Source organism: Sebastes fasciatus, chromosome 15 (genome assembly GCF_043250625.1).
Source record: "Sebastes fasciatus isolate fSebFas1 chromosome 15, fSebFas1.pri, whole genome shotgun sequence".
NCBI lineage: Eukaryota > Metazoa > Chordata > Actinopteri > Perciformes > Sebastidae > Sebastes > Sebastes fasciatus.
The window spans coordinates 6,567,424-6,582,901 of record NC_133809.1 but is presented as its reverse complement, the minus strand read 5'-3'; the positions used below and the strand labels follow the sequence as shown (position 1 = coordinate 6,582,901).

The 15,478-nt window shown below is 40.7% G+C and overlaps 1 protein-coding gene across 2 annotated transcripts; it reads left to right on the top strand.

The window, feature by feature from the left end:
- Positions 1-1,176: 1,176 nt before the first annotated feature.
- On the top strand, positions 1,177-13,794 carry tc2n (tandem C2 domains, nuclear). 2 transcript variants are annotated; one of them, XM_074661557.1, is made up of 13 exons: positions 1,177-1,296; positions 2,551-2,625; positions 2,711-2,914; positions 4,674-4,844; positions 5,249-5,328; positions 6,506-6,575; positions 7,926-8,026; positions 9,126-9,242; positions 9,491-9,682; positions 11,788-11,902; positions 12,024-12,223; positions 12,330-12,970; positions 13,397-13,794. In XM_074661557.1, the coding sequence occupies exons 1-12, from the start codon at positions 1,293-1,295 to the stop codon at positions 12,438-12,440; spliced, it is 1,440 nt and encodes a 479-aa protein (XP_074517658.1). In that variant the 5' UTR covers positions 1,177-1,292; the 3' UTR covers positions 12,441-12,970; positions 13,397-13,794. The 2 variants fall into 2 exon arrangements, with proteins under 2 accessions (XP_074517658.1, XP_074517657.1); XM_074661556.1 differs by having other exon boundaries at positions 12,330-13,279.
- The last annotated feature ends 1,684 nt before the right edge of the window (positions 13,795-15,478 follow it).

Genomic DNA, 15,478 nt, shown 5'->3' with positions numbered 1-15,478 from the left:
ATATTGTTTAGGAGGACTATAACAAATTGTGTTATTATTAATAACAAATTTGGGGGTGTTGTAACAAAGTTGGGGATTATATAAAATTAGGATAAATAGAAAAAAATGATCACATTTTTCTAACACTATATAAATTATTGGCCATGGGGGGAAACACAAAAAAATTGTGAATTGGGATTATATCAATTGGCAGATTTTGGGGGTGCTACACCAAATTTGTGGGATTTGGGCGAACAATAAAATAAATAAATGTCTTCACAACACAACTGTCCCTGCCATGAGCAGGCTCCTGAACTCCTGAAAGTACAGCAAATCATGGGATTATAATGTAACATTTTGTTGTTATGACAAATTGAGGTTATTTCTAACAAATGTTAGGGACACAAATTTGTGGGATTTGATGGCACAATAACAAATATGGGGATTCAAATTACAAATTTTGGAGTTTGAGATAAATGGAACAAATTTGAGGATTATTTCAGCACTATACAGTGTTTTGGCAATAGGGGAGAACTAAAACAAAATTTGGGATTATATCATTACACATATATCAAATCCTGGGGGATTTGGGCGCACATAACAATAAATGGCTTCACATCACGACATAACTGTCCCGAACTCCTGAAACTAAAGCAAATTCTGGGATTATAATATAACATTGTAGGGGGATTTTCACAAATTGTGAGATACAATCAAATCAAATAACACATTTAGGGATCATATTAGGTTATATTACATATTAATGTAATATTGGGGCCCCCAAATTTGGGGAATTTGGAGGCACTGTAACCAATTCTGGGGTTACATCACATTTTGGGATTATATCAATGAACACATTTTGGTGGTGCTATACCAAATTTGGAAGATTTTGGCAAACTAAAATATGTTGGGACCATAACAAATGACAATGTTTGGGGGCAAAATATCAAATCTTAGGGATTTACATCAGTTAACCACATTAAGGGGATTTGATAATAACTGAGACCTGGATGATGTAGACAGTGTTGAGATATCAACTGAGGAGGAAAGAAATAAAATGACAGAGCACATAGTGATGTGAAAACAGAAACCGGTGCTCTCATGGCTGTTCGGGGAAGGAAGCACAAACACAGTCCGGGAAGAGAGTCTGAGAGAGAGAGAGGGAGGAGGGTGAGGGAGGACAGAGAGAGAGAGACCTGTAACTGAAGTGAAACACAAACCTGAGCTCTCTGGCATTTCTCTCCTGTCGGACCGTGAGAGTGAACTGCACCGCCGGATGTACAAACTTTATCCTCCTTCAGTGAAAACATCGCATGGGTAAGTTTCCTTTTTTACTGCTTTTGTAATTTAAGGTAATAGTTGATTAATTATCTTTTTTAGCAAAGTCACAGCGATGCAAATTCCTTCACATGGCCGCAGCACAAAGCAGTGTCTGTTGACAGTTAGTTCTGGGGGAATGTTCACTTCTTGTTTGCAGCTGAGTGTTTCTCAATCTCCCAAGTGGTCCTTAAACAAAAAGAAAATGTGCTCCCTTTTTGTCATAGTTTATCTTTTTAAAGACAAAGTTATAACCCCAAAATGTCTCCCAGTTATGACAAATGTGGGGGTTACAGTTTAGGATATAGGCCTACTTTTGTGATTTTAAGAGACTATAACAATGGGATTATAACAATTAACAAACTTTGCAGTCACTACCCCAGAGTTGGAGGATTTGTAGGCATTTGGGTAGGCTACATCAAAACAATAACAGATTTTATGATTATAACTGTATATCCTTGGGGTACTAAACCAAATTGTGCCAGTATTGGGGCACAGCAATGAACTGTGGGATATAATGAACACATTTTGTGGGCACAATACCAGTTTTGGTGGATTTGTGAGGAACTAAAACGATTGATTTGGGTATAATATCAAATTTCTAACAAATTTTGAAAGTGCTCTACCAAATTTTGGATAAATAGAACAAATTTGGGGAATATATCAGCACATTTTGGGGGGCATCATACCAAATATATATAACAGAATATGGGATTATATTGAAGAACAAATTTTGGTGGACATTTTAAAAGATTTGGGGATCATAACAATTAACAAATGGGGAGGGGGTGGTGGCATTTTAACAAATTTTGGGGGTTATATCAAATTACAGATTTTTGGGGTGCATACAAACACTTGTTTGTGGAACTAAATTACATTTTGGGATCATGACAACACAGTTTTTGGAGCACTACGCCAAATTTGATGATATGGATGCGCTACAACAAAAAATTGGGATTATATCAAGTTGTATGCCAAATTTTGGAGATTTGGGGGTTTCTATAAAAACAACATTTGGGATAACTAAAAGATAACACATTTTAGGGGTGCTATAACAAAGTTTGGGATTATAACACATAGCGAATTTGGCTGATTATTGCCACATTTGGGGGCATCATAACTAATTTTGGTAATTGGAGTGTTATCAACTCCTGATTAGGTTCTTAGAAAGGTTTGTTCCGGCCCTGCTGGTATCACTGTTTACTGTGTAAACTCTAACCTCCACTAACACCTTCATCATTTAAATATTTCCAGTTGCAGCCATGGAGTGCCTCAAAGACTGCTGCAAGATCTTCATGAAGAAGAAGGGGAGGGAGCAGGAGACCCAAGGTAAACTGACGTCTTACACAGCTGCATATCAGACAGTTCTGTTTGTTTGGTTTCTGATTGTGTGATTTTCCTCTGCTTTTCAAAGTGATCGCGCTGAAGATGCCTCCTAACAAGGCAGCGGCATCGGGATGGGAGCCAGATGACGGGAGAAGGGGGGTCACAGAGGACTACTTCCTGTCCAAGCTGCCGCCGGATGGCAGAGAGGTGCCGTTTGTCCTGCCGACCTTCAAGGCCTCCTACATCCAACCCAGAGGCTCCCGCTACCCCAATTTACCGTCTGGGCCGCAAAGTACGTACCTACTGAAAAATAACATCAGCTGGCTGTTCTCCTTTTGTTTGAATTAAAATATACTTTCATATTTTAAGGGATTAAACTCATTAACACAATCTCACCATCGTATAGAAATGAACTATGATGAGCAATTTTGTAGAAACCTGTCTTAGATGTTTGTGTTGACTTAAAGGTTGGGTTGGTAAATAATGCCACCATCATCAGTGTCTCATGATATTGCACGTGATATTGCATGTGTGGTTTCTTCACTGCTTGATATGGCACATTATGGCTGCCAGGATTGGTTCAGTCTATTAGCAGTCAGACCAGCTTTGGGCTCGTCTTCATATCGAGAACCCGACGAGATCGTGGCTCATATCCGGCCGATGAAATGGCTGAAAATATCTGTTATCATTATGTGTTACTTTTTTGTTTCTCTGGTGATTTAGAGAAGAAAAAAAATCACATAATATTAAAAGTTTTACTGACATTTCTAAGACAACTCTTAATACTTTTGTAAAATTGAAAACAGACGGCCTTTCTTGTGAATTATTGCAGATATGTACAGTATATAGTGTAGGCCTGAGCTGGCCAACATTTGGTCGTCCAATGCCAGAATAATCTGCCTTTGGTTGGCTACCTGAATTAAGTGCCGGAAATAGTCTCTCTGGTTTCTTTTTTCTTACAAACAGGATCTCTGTAGCGTAATTTCTGTATATTTCTAGAAGATTTTTCTACCAGAATTTCTCCAGATGTCTGTTAGCTTGACGGGACAAAGGTTGGATTATGCTAAATCATGTTTGTGCGTTGTATTTTCACTTCAACAGCGCCCCCGTCAGGCCATTCATCAGATGGATGTGTATAGAAAGATCCCCATCCAATGTACAGTATAGGAATTTCAGCTTTTCAGAATTTTTAATTACGACATTTAAAGGTGCTAAATGCGAGATTGGGAGCATTTCTATTGCCTCCGCGCGGCTCTCATCGTGGCGACAGCTGAGCTGGTGGCTCGCAGCTAGTGGTGCTAACAGCGTTAATAGTGAAAACAATGGCAAAAGTGCTGACAGAGCTAACAGTGCTAACCTGGGGGGGGGGGACTGGAGGGTGGGTGCTATGCTTCCGCAATGGTGCTGCCGGTCGGGATGGCGTTATCAGCTGTAAACGCTGCATGTGCGCAGTGCAGAGCAGCGGCCATGAGCTAGGCAGTTGGGCACGCTCGCATCCATGAAAATGCACTAAAAGGCACCCACGGCCGGCCCGGCTATGTCAACAAAGCACAGAGAAGCTTCGATTACAACACACACAGAGGGAGAGTGACTTCATTCTCTGCTCAGGTAGACATTACTTCTCTATATCTTTACAAAGACAATAGTTGTTTTCTGCTATATTAATGCTCTGGATATCGTACAGAGAACCTTTGATTACTGTACAATAGGTTAGTCATTATGTATCCCCCGAGGCTGCAGACTGGAGCACAAAGACAGTTAAAGTAGAGCGGAATAAGGAGTGTAATCTTCCCTCATAATAGGTAAAGGTTAGGGTGACTGACACATTGTACTCCACCCACTCAGAGACAGCTTCCTGCATCGAAGTTTCATTAAAATCAGCTCAGAGGTCACTGAGGTATGATCCTGACGTCTGATTACACAACTACCAGGATATCCTGTTTCTAAATGAAGAGTTGAAGCCTTTTAGTTTACTGACTTGAAAAGAATAATTTTCTGTCAAATGGAAGCCTGTTGACCTCCAGCCTTGCTGTCCTGCTGTCTGTCTGCAGGTTCAGCCCGCTGCACGTATGCAGAGAGGAAAGCGGAGCTGCTGGGCTCCACTCACTTCACCTACACCCCCGAGTCCAGCCTCCATCAGGGTCAGCTGGCCGAGTACATGTCCCCCGGATCGCCCCGCCGAGACACACTGAAGAACGGAGACTCCGGTCCCCAGAGTCCAGGTAGCAGACGCAGAAAAAACTTCCTCCATGCTTCTCTTAAGTTGTGAATCAAAATTATATTAAAAAGTGAGCAGAAATTTACATTTTAGTTATGCAATCTGAATAAAATAATGTGTTATAATTAGAGCAAATATGACCAAAATGGTGCCAAATATTTAACATGTTGATAAAATGGATCACAGAATAAAGGAAGGAAGGAAGTATTCATCATTATATACCTTTTCATAGACATACAGTAGAATAGACAACAGTTATTCCCGATTTACAGTTAGTCTGCAGTAGTAGAAGGAAAAGTATTGTAAATATAGAGATAAGGAATTGCCTGTATCCCTGAATCAATGACAGATACCTACAGACAAACTTTATCAAACCACCTTAATATGGATTGATGTTTTTACTTCCAGGTTGGACTCTGAAGCCGGGCGTCGAGCAGCGACTGAGCAGCTCCATGTTTGATCTGTCCAGCCCTCAGATTCACATGCAGGTGAGACGGCTCTCTATCTAATCTGTATTCACACAGAGTTTCTCACCCTGTGTCAACCAAGACTAAATATAGTGTTATAGTTTCCACTGTCCGCAGCCACATAGTGCAACATATGGCAAACAAGCCTCACAAGCTGCTGGTATTTTGATTTAAGGGGCAAAGTCCAGGGGTCATTTCATCCCGAAGAGTTGAAAGTGGGAGCTGAACTCAACATACTTGTCATTTATTATCTTTATTGAGAGCAAAAGCATTCAGCAATCGAGTCACTTTTGATAAAATAAGATATTGTGAATGTATGGAGGCCCAAATGTGACATAAAGCATCTTGGCCTCCATATAATAGGGAATACATACATGATTAAACATATATAAAGTCCAAAAAAATAGAAATAGTTTTATAGGAATAGTTCAACATTTTGGGAAAGAGATCCTCTATAGAAAAGTGAATGATGGAGCTTGTGAGTCATTCTGAAATTGATCTGAAAGATATTTGAAAGTGATGATAAGGTCACTGGAGATTAATTTCAGCTTCAGCACTTATTCCTCCAGCTGTCCCTGAATGCATCGTATGATTCACCTATTGATTGTCTTGGATAAAGTGCTATTTAATCAGTAACACAATAAGGAAAACTTTACACAACATGATTAAGTTGGGGCGTATTTCTTTGTTCTATGAAGGATGTGGCGTAGTTTGCCTGTCAGCAGCTCCGTATACCAGTTGAGGCTGTGTTACGTCTCGCCCAAAACCTTGATAAACGTCACTATATCTCATTCAGGGCTCACAACGGAGCAACGTTAAAGCAACACACTCACTGTTTTGCTTATTGTGAACCAACACGGATACAGCTTTATTTACCTTTCACTTCTGTCTTTATTATCTACAGCAACATGCAGTGGCAATTACAGTCAATTAAACCAAATGTTTAGCTTGGCAGCATTATGAGCAAACAGTATTTGGTAAAGAAAGGCATGAAGGCACCTTGGCAACAGTAAAACAAATAAACCAGGGTTTCCAGAATGAAGATGTGAAATAAGAAGTGCAGGCAAAGAAATAAGAACCAGTGAGAGACGGTGTTTTCAAAGTTGTGGCGGATTTAAGGAGGAAACAAGGGAATTGATTTTAATTAGGGTCCAATGCCATCCTGACTATCTCTCTGTGTGTTTGCGTTCACCTGCAGCGCTTCGACTCCGTCTCCAGCGTCCTCAGCAGCACATCCTCCGTGATTGGCTCCATTGAAAGCAGCCTGGGTAACTAAAGTACTGATTTGTCTCCGTCCAGCCAAACCCCAACATTTTCCCTTTCAAACTTTCTATTAAGTCCGATTAAGATCACTTTGCATTGTGCAGTTTATGAAAGCGCAGACACAGTAATCACTTGTAAATGTTTTCACTACGGTGCACCATTGAGCTTCAGAGATAAGACTTCTTACATAAAGATTGTTTTATTCCATGAGGAGAAGCAGCGTTGTCATAATAAGAGATAAATCATTTGTATGGAGATAAAGTTGTTTTTTCTTTTGATTGCAAGCTATGTTACCAACTTTCCCTGCACTGCCAGAACCACTTTCTACCTCTATTACTTTTACATACTATGCAACAATAAAACAGCAATGCTGCTTTTCATGTATTGATAAGCTAAGATCACATGTAGATCTGTATAACTATCCTGCTTGAGCTTGAAAGAAAGCATTGATTAAATAGACAAAAAAGATGATGACAAGAGGAGAAAAGGTCAGATTCTTGTCCAAAATAAGTAGTATGTATCACTGAGAAGAACCCTCTAAACTTTATGTTAAATCAGGGGTCTGCAACCTGCGGCTGCGGAGCCACATGCAGCTCTTTAGCCCCTCTCCAGTGGCTCTCTGTGGATTTATAAAATAAATTAGTGGACATGAATAACATTGTTTACTTTTTCATTTTTATTTATCATTGTTGTAGGTCTATGGTACGACGGTACGACGAAGTTTAAGGGCCACATTGAGGAAAAAAAAAAATCCGAGATTTCGCAATTAAAGTCGTAATATTACGAGAATAAAGTCATAATATTACGAGAATAAAGTTATAATATTATGAGAATCAAGTCATAATATTATAAAGTAGTAATTTTACGTATTATTTTCTTTTTTTCTTAGTTATGACTTTATTCTCGTAACATTATGACTTTTTTCTCGTAATATTATAACTTTATTCTCGTAATATTACGACTTTTCTCGTAAAGTTATGACTTTATTCTTGTTATATTATGACTTTTTTCTCGTAATATTATGACTTTATTCTCGAAATCTCCGATTTTTTTCCCCCTCAATGTGACCGTGATACATTTGCACTGGGGCCCTCACTGTATTAAACTTTTTTTTTTTTGCCTAAAGTGGCTCTTTTGATAGTAAAGGTTGCTGACCCCTGTATTAGATTGTTAGATGAATACTTTTGTATTCACAAGCAAGAATTGAAATAATTGAGAAAAGAGCTGAAATTTGGTGCCAAAGCGTATCAATTTCCATCTATATCAGCTTTTAACACTCATTGACAACTTAATATAGCTACATTACATCCAGTAACATCCATTCATTTGTTCCTGTTGTGCTCCTGGTGTTACAGACTCCATCACCCTGTCTGGGGATGAGCGCGAGTTGGGGAAGGTGTGCGTCCGAGTGAACTACCAGGAGGCTCTGGAGCAGGTGTGGATCACTGTGGTTCAGGTAAGGTTACAGGCTATGAGGAGGAGAGGGGGAGAACACAAAAAGCTCCATTGTGCTCTTCTGCAGCATTTCTCAATGGTCCCTTTGTGTGTCCACAACACAGGTCTCTGTTAGCTCCTCTCAGTGCTCTATTAACTTTGGCTCAGACGCTCAGGAGGAAAAGGTTGTTTTTTAAGAAGCGGAGCTGTCCTCATTGATGCTGAGACACTGTCATCAGTGTTTCTGTGCATTCACGCAAAAAGCAACACCTACAGTGTGTGTAGTGTTTGAATGCTTTAATGCAGAGACATGCACTGATTCCTCAATGAACAGAAAATGGGGCACCTTTTTACCATCCAAGATTCTGGTTTTGGATTTGTATAGGGTTGATCTTTGTCCCATGGTCACATTAGTGCGGTACTTGAACTATCTATTGGGACATTTGGATGAACAAGTAGGGCACTGGGGTTGCACAAAGACCCTTGTTGTGTGACGCAATGTCAAAAATGTTGTCTTTCCTGGAGCATAAATGAAGCATGTCCTGCTTCAAGATAAGATAACTGTGGAGGAAGTCACTCTTGTGACTCTTACTCACACTTGTCTCACTTCTGTAGTGAAAATAAACTATTCCCCATTTCCTGTGGACCCCCAGGAACTCCCTCGAGGACCTCTGGGGGTCCCCGGACCCCTGGTTGAGAACCACTGATCTAGAACATCTCTCCCAATTCATCGTCTATGGAGCAGCTCCACACTTTATACTCTATGACATCAGAAATTTGAGTTTCAGCACTCTAGTTTTTAGATTTGGTAGAGAGTTGTTTATGATTACTAATATTTTTTGGACTGTCTTAGACCATAACATGAATGAATTTAGAAAATGGGAGTATTTCTCCTTTAAATAAGGGATTTAAAGAGTACTTCAAACAGTAAAACACCCTGTTAAATCTAGAAATATTAAAAATTATACTCGCACACACATTCTTCTCTTGTTTCTGTATTTATGACCTTTTTTGCTAAGTAGAGCAGTTTGTCCCCAACCTGTTTGCTTAAGAGCACTGTAGCCTATAAATAGATTTGACCTGCCTCGACTACAACCTCCTTTTTCCTATTTTGTTATCAGTGTTCAGACCTCAACGTTTTTCCGGATGGAGTGGAACAACAAAAGATTGGATTTAAAGGGATCATCACCATCCCCAAACCGATACAGTTCAAGAGCTCGGTCAAGGAGTACCGACAGGTAATGCTGCGGACCGACCGCTGTCTGAAAACCTGATGTTTTGTGTTTGTGGTTACATATTAAGTCGTAGCTCAGATTTACTCTGCTACGTTTTAGGAGGAGGTTTATGAATAAAAAGGCAGTATTGTGACAAGAGTTTGAGGGTTATTATTACAGTTGCATAGTTTACATCAGATGGATTTATTATTCCTAAATGAGTTGTGAGAAAAAACACCTGATTTTAACTTTGTGCTCCGTCTGCTCTTTAGGATGTGTCCTTCATGGAGACCTTTGTGTTTGCACTGCGTCTCCAGCAGTTGCGCTGCAGTGCTTTGGTGCTGCGGCTGCAGACGCACAACCCCAAGAAACGCACGGTGGCCGAGTGCGTCCTCTCCCTACGACAGCTCGGTCCTCAGGAGACGGAGCACTGGCTCGAGCTCAACCCTCTGTCCAAATCCTCCGTGAGTGTCCACTTCACATGTTATGTGTCAGGACTGTGGCACTAAAGTCTGTTTTTGGTCTTAAGGCGGATTTAAGTCCGGTGTTTGTGTCACTGGGGTTTCAAACAGCAGCAGTAGAACATTTACAAGATTACCAGGAATCAAAGAATTATTATCTCAAACCAGAAGCAACTCGTACAAGGGATTTCTTTTAGACTTTACATTCGTCTAATCATTAGCACGGTTTAGCAATTGCAAAATATCATCAAACTTTGACCTGTTTGCCTCCAGTTCAGATGTTCTTTCAGATGATTTCCATGTCTCCATCCTTAAAGGTACAGTGTGTAGGATTTGGCAACATATAGTGGTCCCTCCGCTCACTCCTCCCTTTCCAATACTGAGGTAACGTGAGCTGCCGAGTGCAAAACCGCGGTAACAGCATTCGCCTCGCTCATTCTTAACATAATAACACTACTTTAAGAGCAACGGAAGTCAGACAGCGGATGGTGGTACCACGGTTTTGCACTCTGCAGCTCAGGTTACCACAGTTTCACAAGCATGTCAGAGAACTACGGTGGCCATCAGGTAACAAAAACATTCAAAAGGCCCTCTCTAGAGCCAGTGTTTGGTTTGTCCGTTCTGGGCTACTGCAGAAACATGACGGAGAAACATGGTGGACTCTGTGAAGAGGACCTGCTCCCTATGTAGATATGAAGGGCTCATTCTGATCTAATATCAATGTATGAAAAAAAAAAGAAAACGGTTTTGCCCGCAAATTTGAGAGTGTAAATTTCAGGGAGTATAACATCAGCAGGCTATTAGAACATAAAACACTTTGAAAGGTCTCGTTAATGTGTTATATTAAGAGGATATTAAGCTGGGGAACATAGTACCCCGGGGACATAGATAGCCTACGCTCCCAATGACAACATGTTGATGTTCCATGTACCATTTTCACCATTTTAGTTTAGCGTGTTAGCATGCTAACATTTGCTTATTGGCACAAATTACAAAGTGCAGCTGAGGCAGATGGGAATGTCATTAGTCTTGCAGGTTTTGGTCATATACCAAAGTATTGGACACAGAAATTTTCACCTGAAAGTCAGAGGTTCAGCACCATTATTACATTTCATCCTGAGAGGGACATGAATGTCTCTACCAAATGTCCCGACAATCTGTCCAGTAGTTGTTGAGATATTTTACCAAATGTCTACCCTAATGGTGGCACTAGAGGAAAAGTCAGAGGATGACCAAAGTCAGCTGGGTTATCTGAGCGTGTCTGAGCTGGTGTCCAGCTGTTGTATCAAGAGGAATAACTTTGAGTGTGGGAATATCCCAGACCTTTATTACTTTATTCTTCACCGTTTCCTCTGTTGGCTGCTGTCTTTTATCACCCCTTTCTATATGCACAGTACGAACAAAGCGCTGTGTGTGGCTCATAAAACTGTTCCCATGATTCATTGTAACCCACTGGCATGTCCCGTACTCTTGGCCCTAACAGGGTAACATCGAGGCACACTCTATGTTGTTGCATAATCACAGGAAAAAGCAAAAAGGGGGATTCATTATCGAGGTAAATTGGGAAACAGGCTTTTATTGGAGAGAAGAAACTAGAGTGCAGATTCTGGAAATGTACGACATGGAAAAGTAGGTCAAACCTCAAACCATTTCAACAGCAGAGAGTGGTTCTGTTGATAAATGGATGCATGTCTGGCCAGTGACAGTAAAATGTGAACTGTTTCTGCACTTAGTGGATCAGACAGTGAGTCATCATTCAGACGGTCGATTTGATTCAGTGAGTGATTTCACCCATCTGGTGCACACAAAAGGCACAAATTGGCCAAATCACCGTCAGTCAGTAGAGGCTCTTAAGGGTCAAGACGGCTGAACTCGTCCAAGTCTTGAATGAGAAAACTATCAACAGCATTTTGAAAAGAGGCAGAGCAGCTGGAAGTCTAAGATGAACCATTCAGCAAGACTAAGAGACTACAGTGATGCTTTAAGCTTATGTCAGTGTGCTAACATGCTCACAATTTTTGTGTTATGAAAAGTTTAAAGAGTCTCAGTTCTGAATCACACTATTAACTTCCTAATTATTGAGATATAATTGAATATTTATCTTTCAGGTGTGCCACTCTGAGCTGCATCTCGCCACCTGCTTTCAGCCAGTCAACGGACGCATCCAGCTCCAGGTCCTCGCCGCCCAAAACCTCCCAGTTTCCTCCTCACCACTCACACAAGGTATGTAGGCGTCAATGGAAATGGTCTTTAATCTAATGTGAAATGTTTTTCAACAAAAAAGAGTAACTGTAGACCCGTGTGGCTCATGTGAGTAACCGTACTGTTGTTTCCTCTTCTGTAGCGTTCTTTGTCAAAGTGGAGATGCACCAGTTGGGCCGTGTGGTGATGAAGAAGAAGACTCACTTCCTGAAGGCCTCGGGGGGGCAGTGTAAGTGGGCGGAGACTTTTCACTTCCTCCTGGCTGCGTTAGACAACGCCTGCTCGCTGTCAGTCAAACTCTACAGCCGGAGCTCGGTCAGGAGGAAACAGTGTCTTGGACAGGTGAGTTCTTCTGACACCAGCTTGTTTACGTTAAGAAATAATACTCAGACTTTTCTTTTACTTCATGAAGTCAACTTGAATTATAGCCTTTCGATCGTTTCTGCAGGTTCAGCTTGGAATCGACAGCCCCGTCCCAGAAGTAGTGGAGCAGTGGAAGGACACGATGGCTAACCCAGAGAAAGTGGTGTCTGCGTGGCACCGGCTGAGCTCCGCCTAAACCTCTTCTCCCAACGTCTTCTTTACTACTACACTACAGATGTGACGCTCTCGTGCTGCAGGTCCAGCTGTGCCCGCTTGCTTTGGCCACAGTCTTGTAGGCTAGCTGAGTGGACTCTGACGGACCGGACTGTAAACTACTGAACGTGCTCTGAAAGCTCTGAGAGACCAGACTTTCCGCTGTTCAGGTGCTCGGATGTAAATAGGGGTTTCGAACAAAGTGTAATTGCTGGAAAAGTTTTTTTTTTTTGGTGGTTCTTGTGTAGACAAAATTGAAGTTTATTTTTTCTAAAAAAAAATAAAAAAGTAGAGGATTTGCCTAACTGACAATAAAGTCAGCTGCATGGCATTTAGCTGTAAATAATGCTGTATTTTGTAACTCACATGTGTTTTTAGGGAAAACCTTGTCACTCTGTTTCAGCTGGATAGAAAGTTTACAAGCAGAGAAAGTCACCATAAAGCCAAACTCACTGTATTAAAAACATCATGTTATCAGTCTGTTATTAAGATCCGTCTTAAAGGATAAGGCTGGCGATATTCTGTATTTTTACTTATTTTTCGATAGAAAAATGGAGAGAGGTCTTCAGGATTTAATTGTTCTTTAATATAATTTAGTATTGGCCATGTTTCATGTTGACCGGAGACGAAGACAAACATTCGCCAATATGGGAATATCCCAAGCCCCAAGGAAGAGCGCCGGGCTTTGAAGCAAGTTATTGTAGTGGCCAAACCATTGAATTACACTGGAAGTGTAATTCAATAGTTTACATGATGCCATTGCCCAAAAAGACTTGTTAGTAGAATCAATTCACTGTTGGTTTCGGTCTTTTCATGGTATTTGTTGACAATAAGTAAGGGATAATGTACAGTGAGTCGGTCATTGTTGTGAAATAAACCCCGGCAGGGTGATGCTTGCATCGCGTTGAAGGGGTTTATTTCACAACAATGACCGGCTAGCTGTACATTATCCCGCTTATTACACAGCTACTTACTTAAGAAATCAATAATTTGACACAAAAACGGTCATCCAGAGTCCGACATCAGAACTGCGCCCATAGCAACGGTCTCTTATAAAAACAATAACAGACCGTTGAATGCCGTGATTGACCAATCAGAATCGAGTATTCAACAAAGCCGTGTAATAAGAGAAATATAAATATCACTCGACTTATCCTTTAATTACCTAAAAGGTGAGCTCAAAGGTTTTCCCTTACCCTAGTTTAACTATATAGGATATCATGTTACTGTAAAATACAGCAGTATCAAACCTTAGCTGTACGCTTTTGATAAAAGCACTTTTTTATGTATTTAATGTATTAACGTTTAGTGATTAAAAGTAGGTGTCGTTTGGAAAAGTTGTGTGTTTATTGATAGAAAGAAGTGAAGGGAGCTCTCATGGAAAGTATTAGCCTGTAGGTGACATTTCATTCAGAACAATCTGAATAAGATGAGGAGGAAAGTTTGTAAGATAACTCTGGGATTTTATGTGAATGATGGGAAGTCACAAGGAAGGAAAACAGGCCGAGGTTTTCAGTAAGTACATTACTCTTGTTACGAAATAGGTCAACAACCATAAACCACAGTGTCACTTTATATTGAAGAGGCCACTGGTTGAGAAATCTCAATGCAAACAGCAAGAGAATTTGTCACCTCGTGACGCTGGAACATCCTGTTTTTCCAATTTCACCTTTTATTATAAAGGTAATTTAATGTCACTACTGTTCATGGGCAATCTCAATCTCATCCTCAACATTTGAGTATAGAAAAGGACATTTATGGGGGGAAAAAATCAAATCACTTTCCTTTCAGCTGCAGCACTTTCAAGTTTCATTTCAATTAAATGTCCACGTGGTGAAAATTGCACTTAAAAAACAATTTCCTGCAAAGAAAAACAAACCTTACTAGTCGTTATTAGAGGGAATGTGTGAAAATTTGGGGGTTTGTAACCATCTTTACTATTCAAATAATCATTTTGAACAGAAAGTAACATTTTTAACAGGCACTATTTGGGAATAAAACCCTCAGGTTTATCTTCCCAGAGGGAATCCTGTCTCCGTTTCAGTCCCATAAAGCATGAGATTGACCGGCGATGTGTGTTCTGTGTAACCAGCTGTAGACGTGGACACGCAAACACACATCCAGAGAACAATAAGTCTGTGGACCAAGAAAACAGAGTCCGGCGAGTGTTTGCGTTTAGAGTGTGTGTGACCAGGACAACCGGGCACCCCACGTGAGCTGGCCTGCGTCAGAGCCCTTCACATCCTGGCGTGCCAAAACACCATCATCTATATTTCACGTAATTAATGTTTGATTTATGGTTAATGTTACACAGAGGGCATTCCAGACACACCTTAACTTAATCTGTGACTTGACTTAGCTCTCAGCTCAGAGGAGCGTGTTTGACTTTGAGTCAGGAAAGGTGCTTGATTCTCACAAGCCGGATTTGGGGTTATTGTTCCTCTATGTGCTGAACGGATTCTTTTCCCGACACCCATTTGGCCGGTTGCCACGCTGAGTCTGCTGCACATTCCAGTTGGCTCATAACCGCATGCTTGTATGTTGTATGTGCAGGTTCCTTCACCTGGGAAACTCAAAGGAGAGTTTACAGGAGTCCTGCAGCAGAGGAGGAGGCAGTTCCTCTGGTTTTCATCCAAATTAAAGGGTTATGTAACATTACATGACTTACAACCCCAGAAAGTAGTCAGAAAGTATTGAGAGATGGAGGAACACAGTGTTGATTTTGGTCTTTTAATGGGATTTATTGACAATAGAATGGGTAGAATTGGAGCAAATGTGATTTTAAATAGTAATTTTTATAAAAAATATATATCCTGTCAGTAGTGCATGAGACAGATAATCTGAAAAAAATCATGTTCCTTGGTGTCCTCCGGTGCTCCTAATTGCATCTGAAATTTCACAGAGCGGAGAAAAACAACCAATCAGAGCCGAGCTGGAGCCTTGCCGTCTCTGAGCAGCTGTCAATCACTCACCAACTCCGATCAAACGGTCAAACTAGGCAGCGCAGATCAAATATTAATC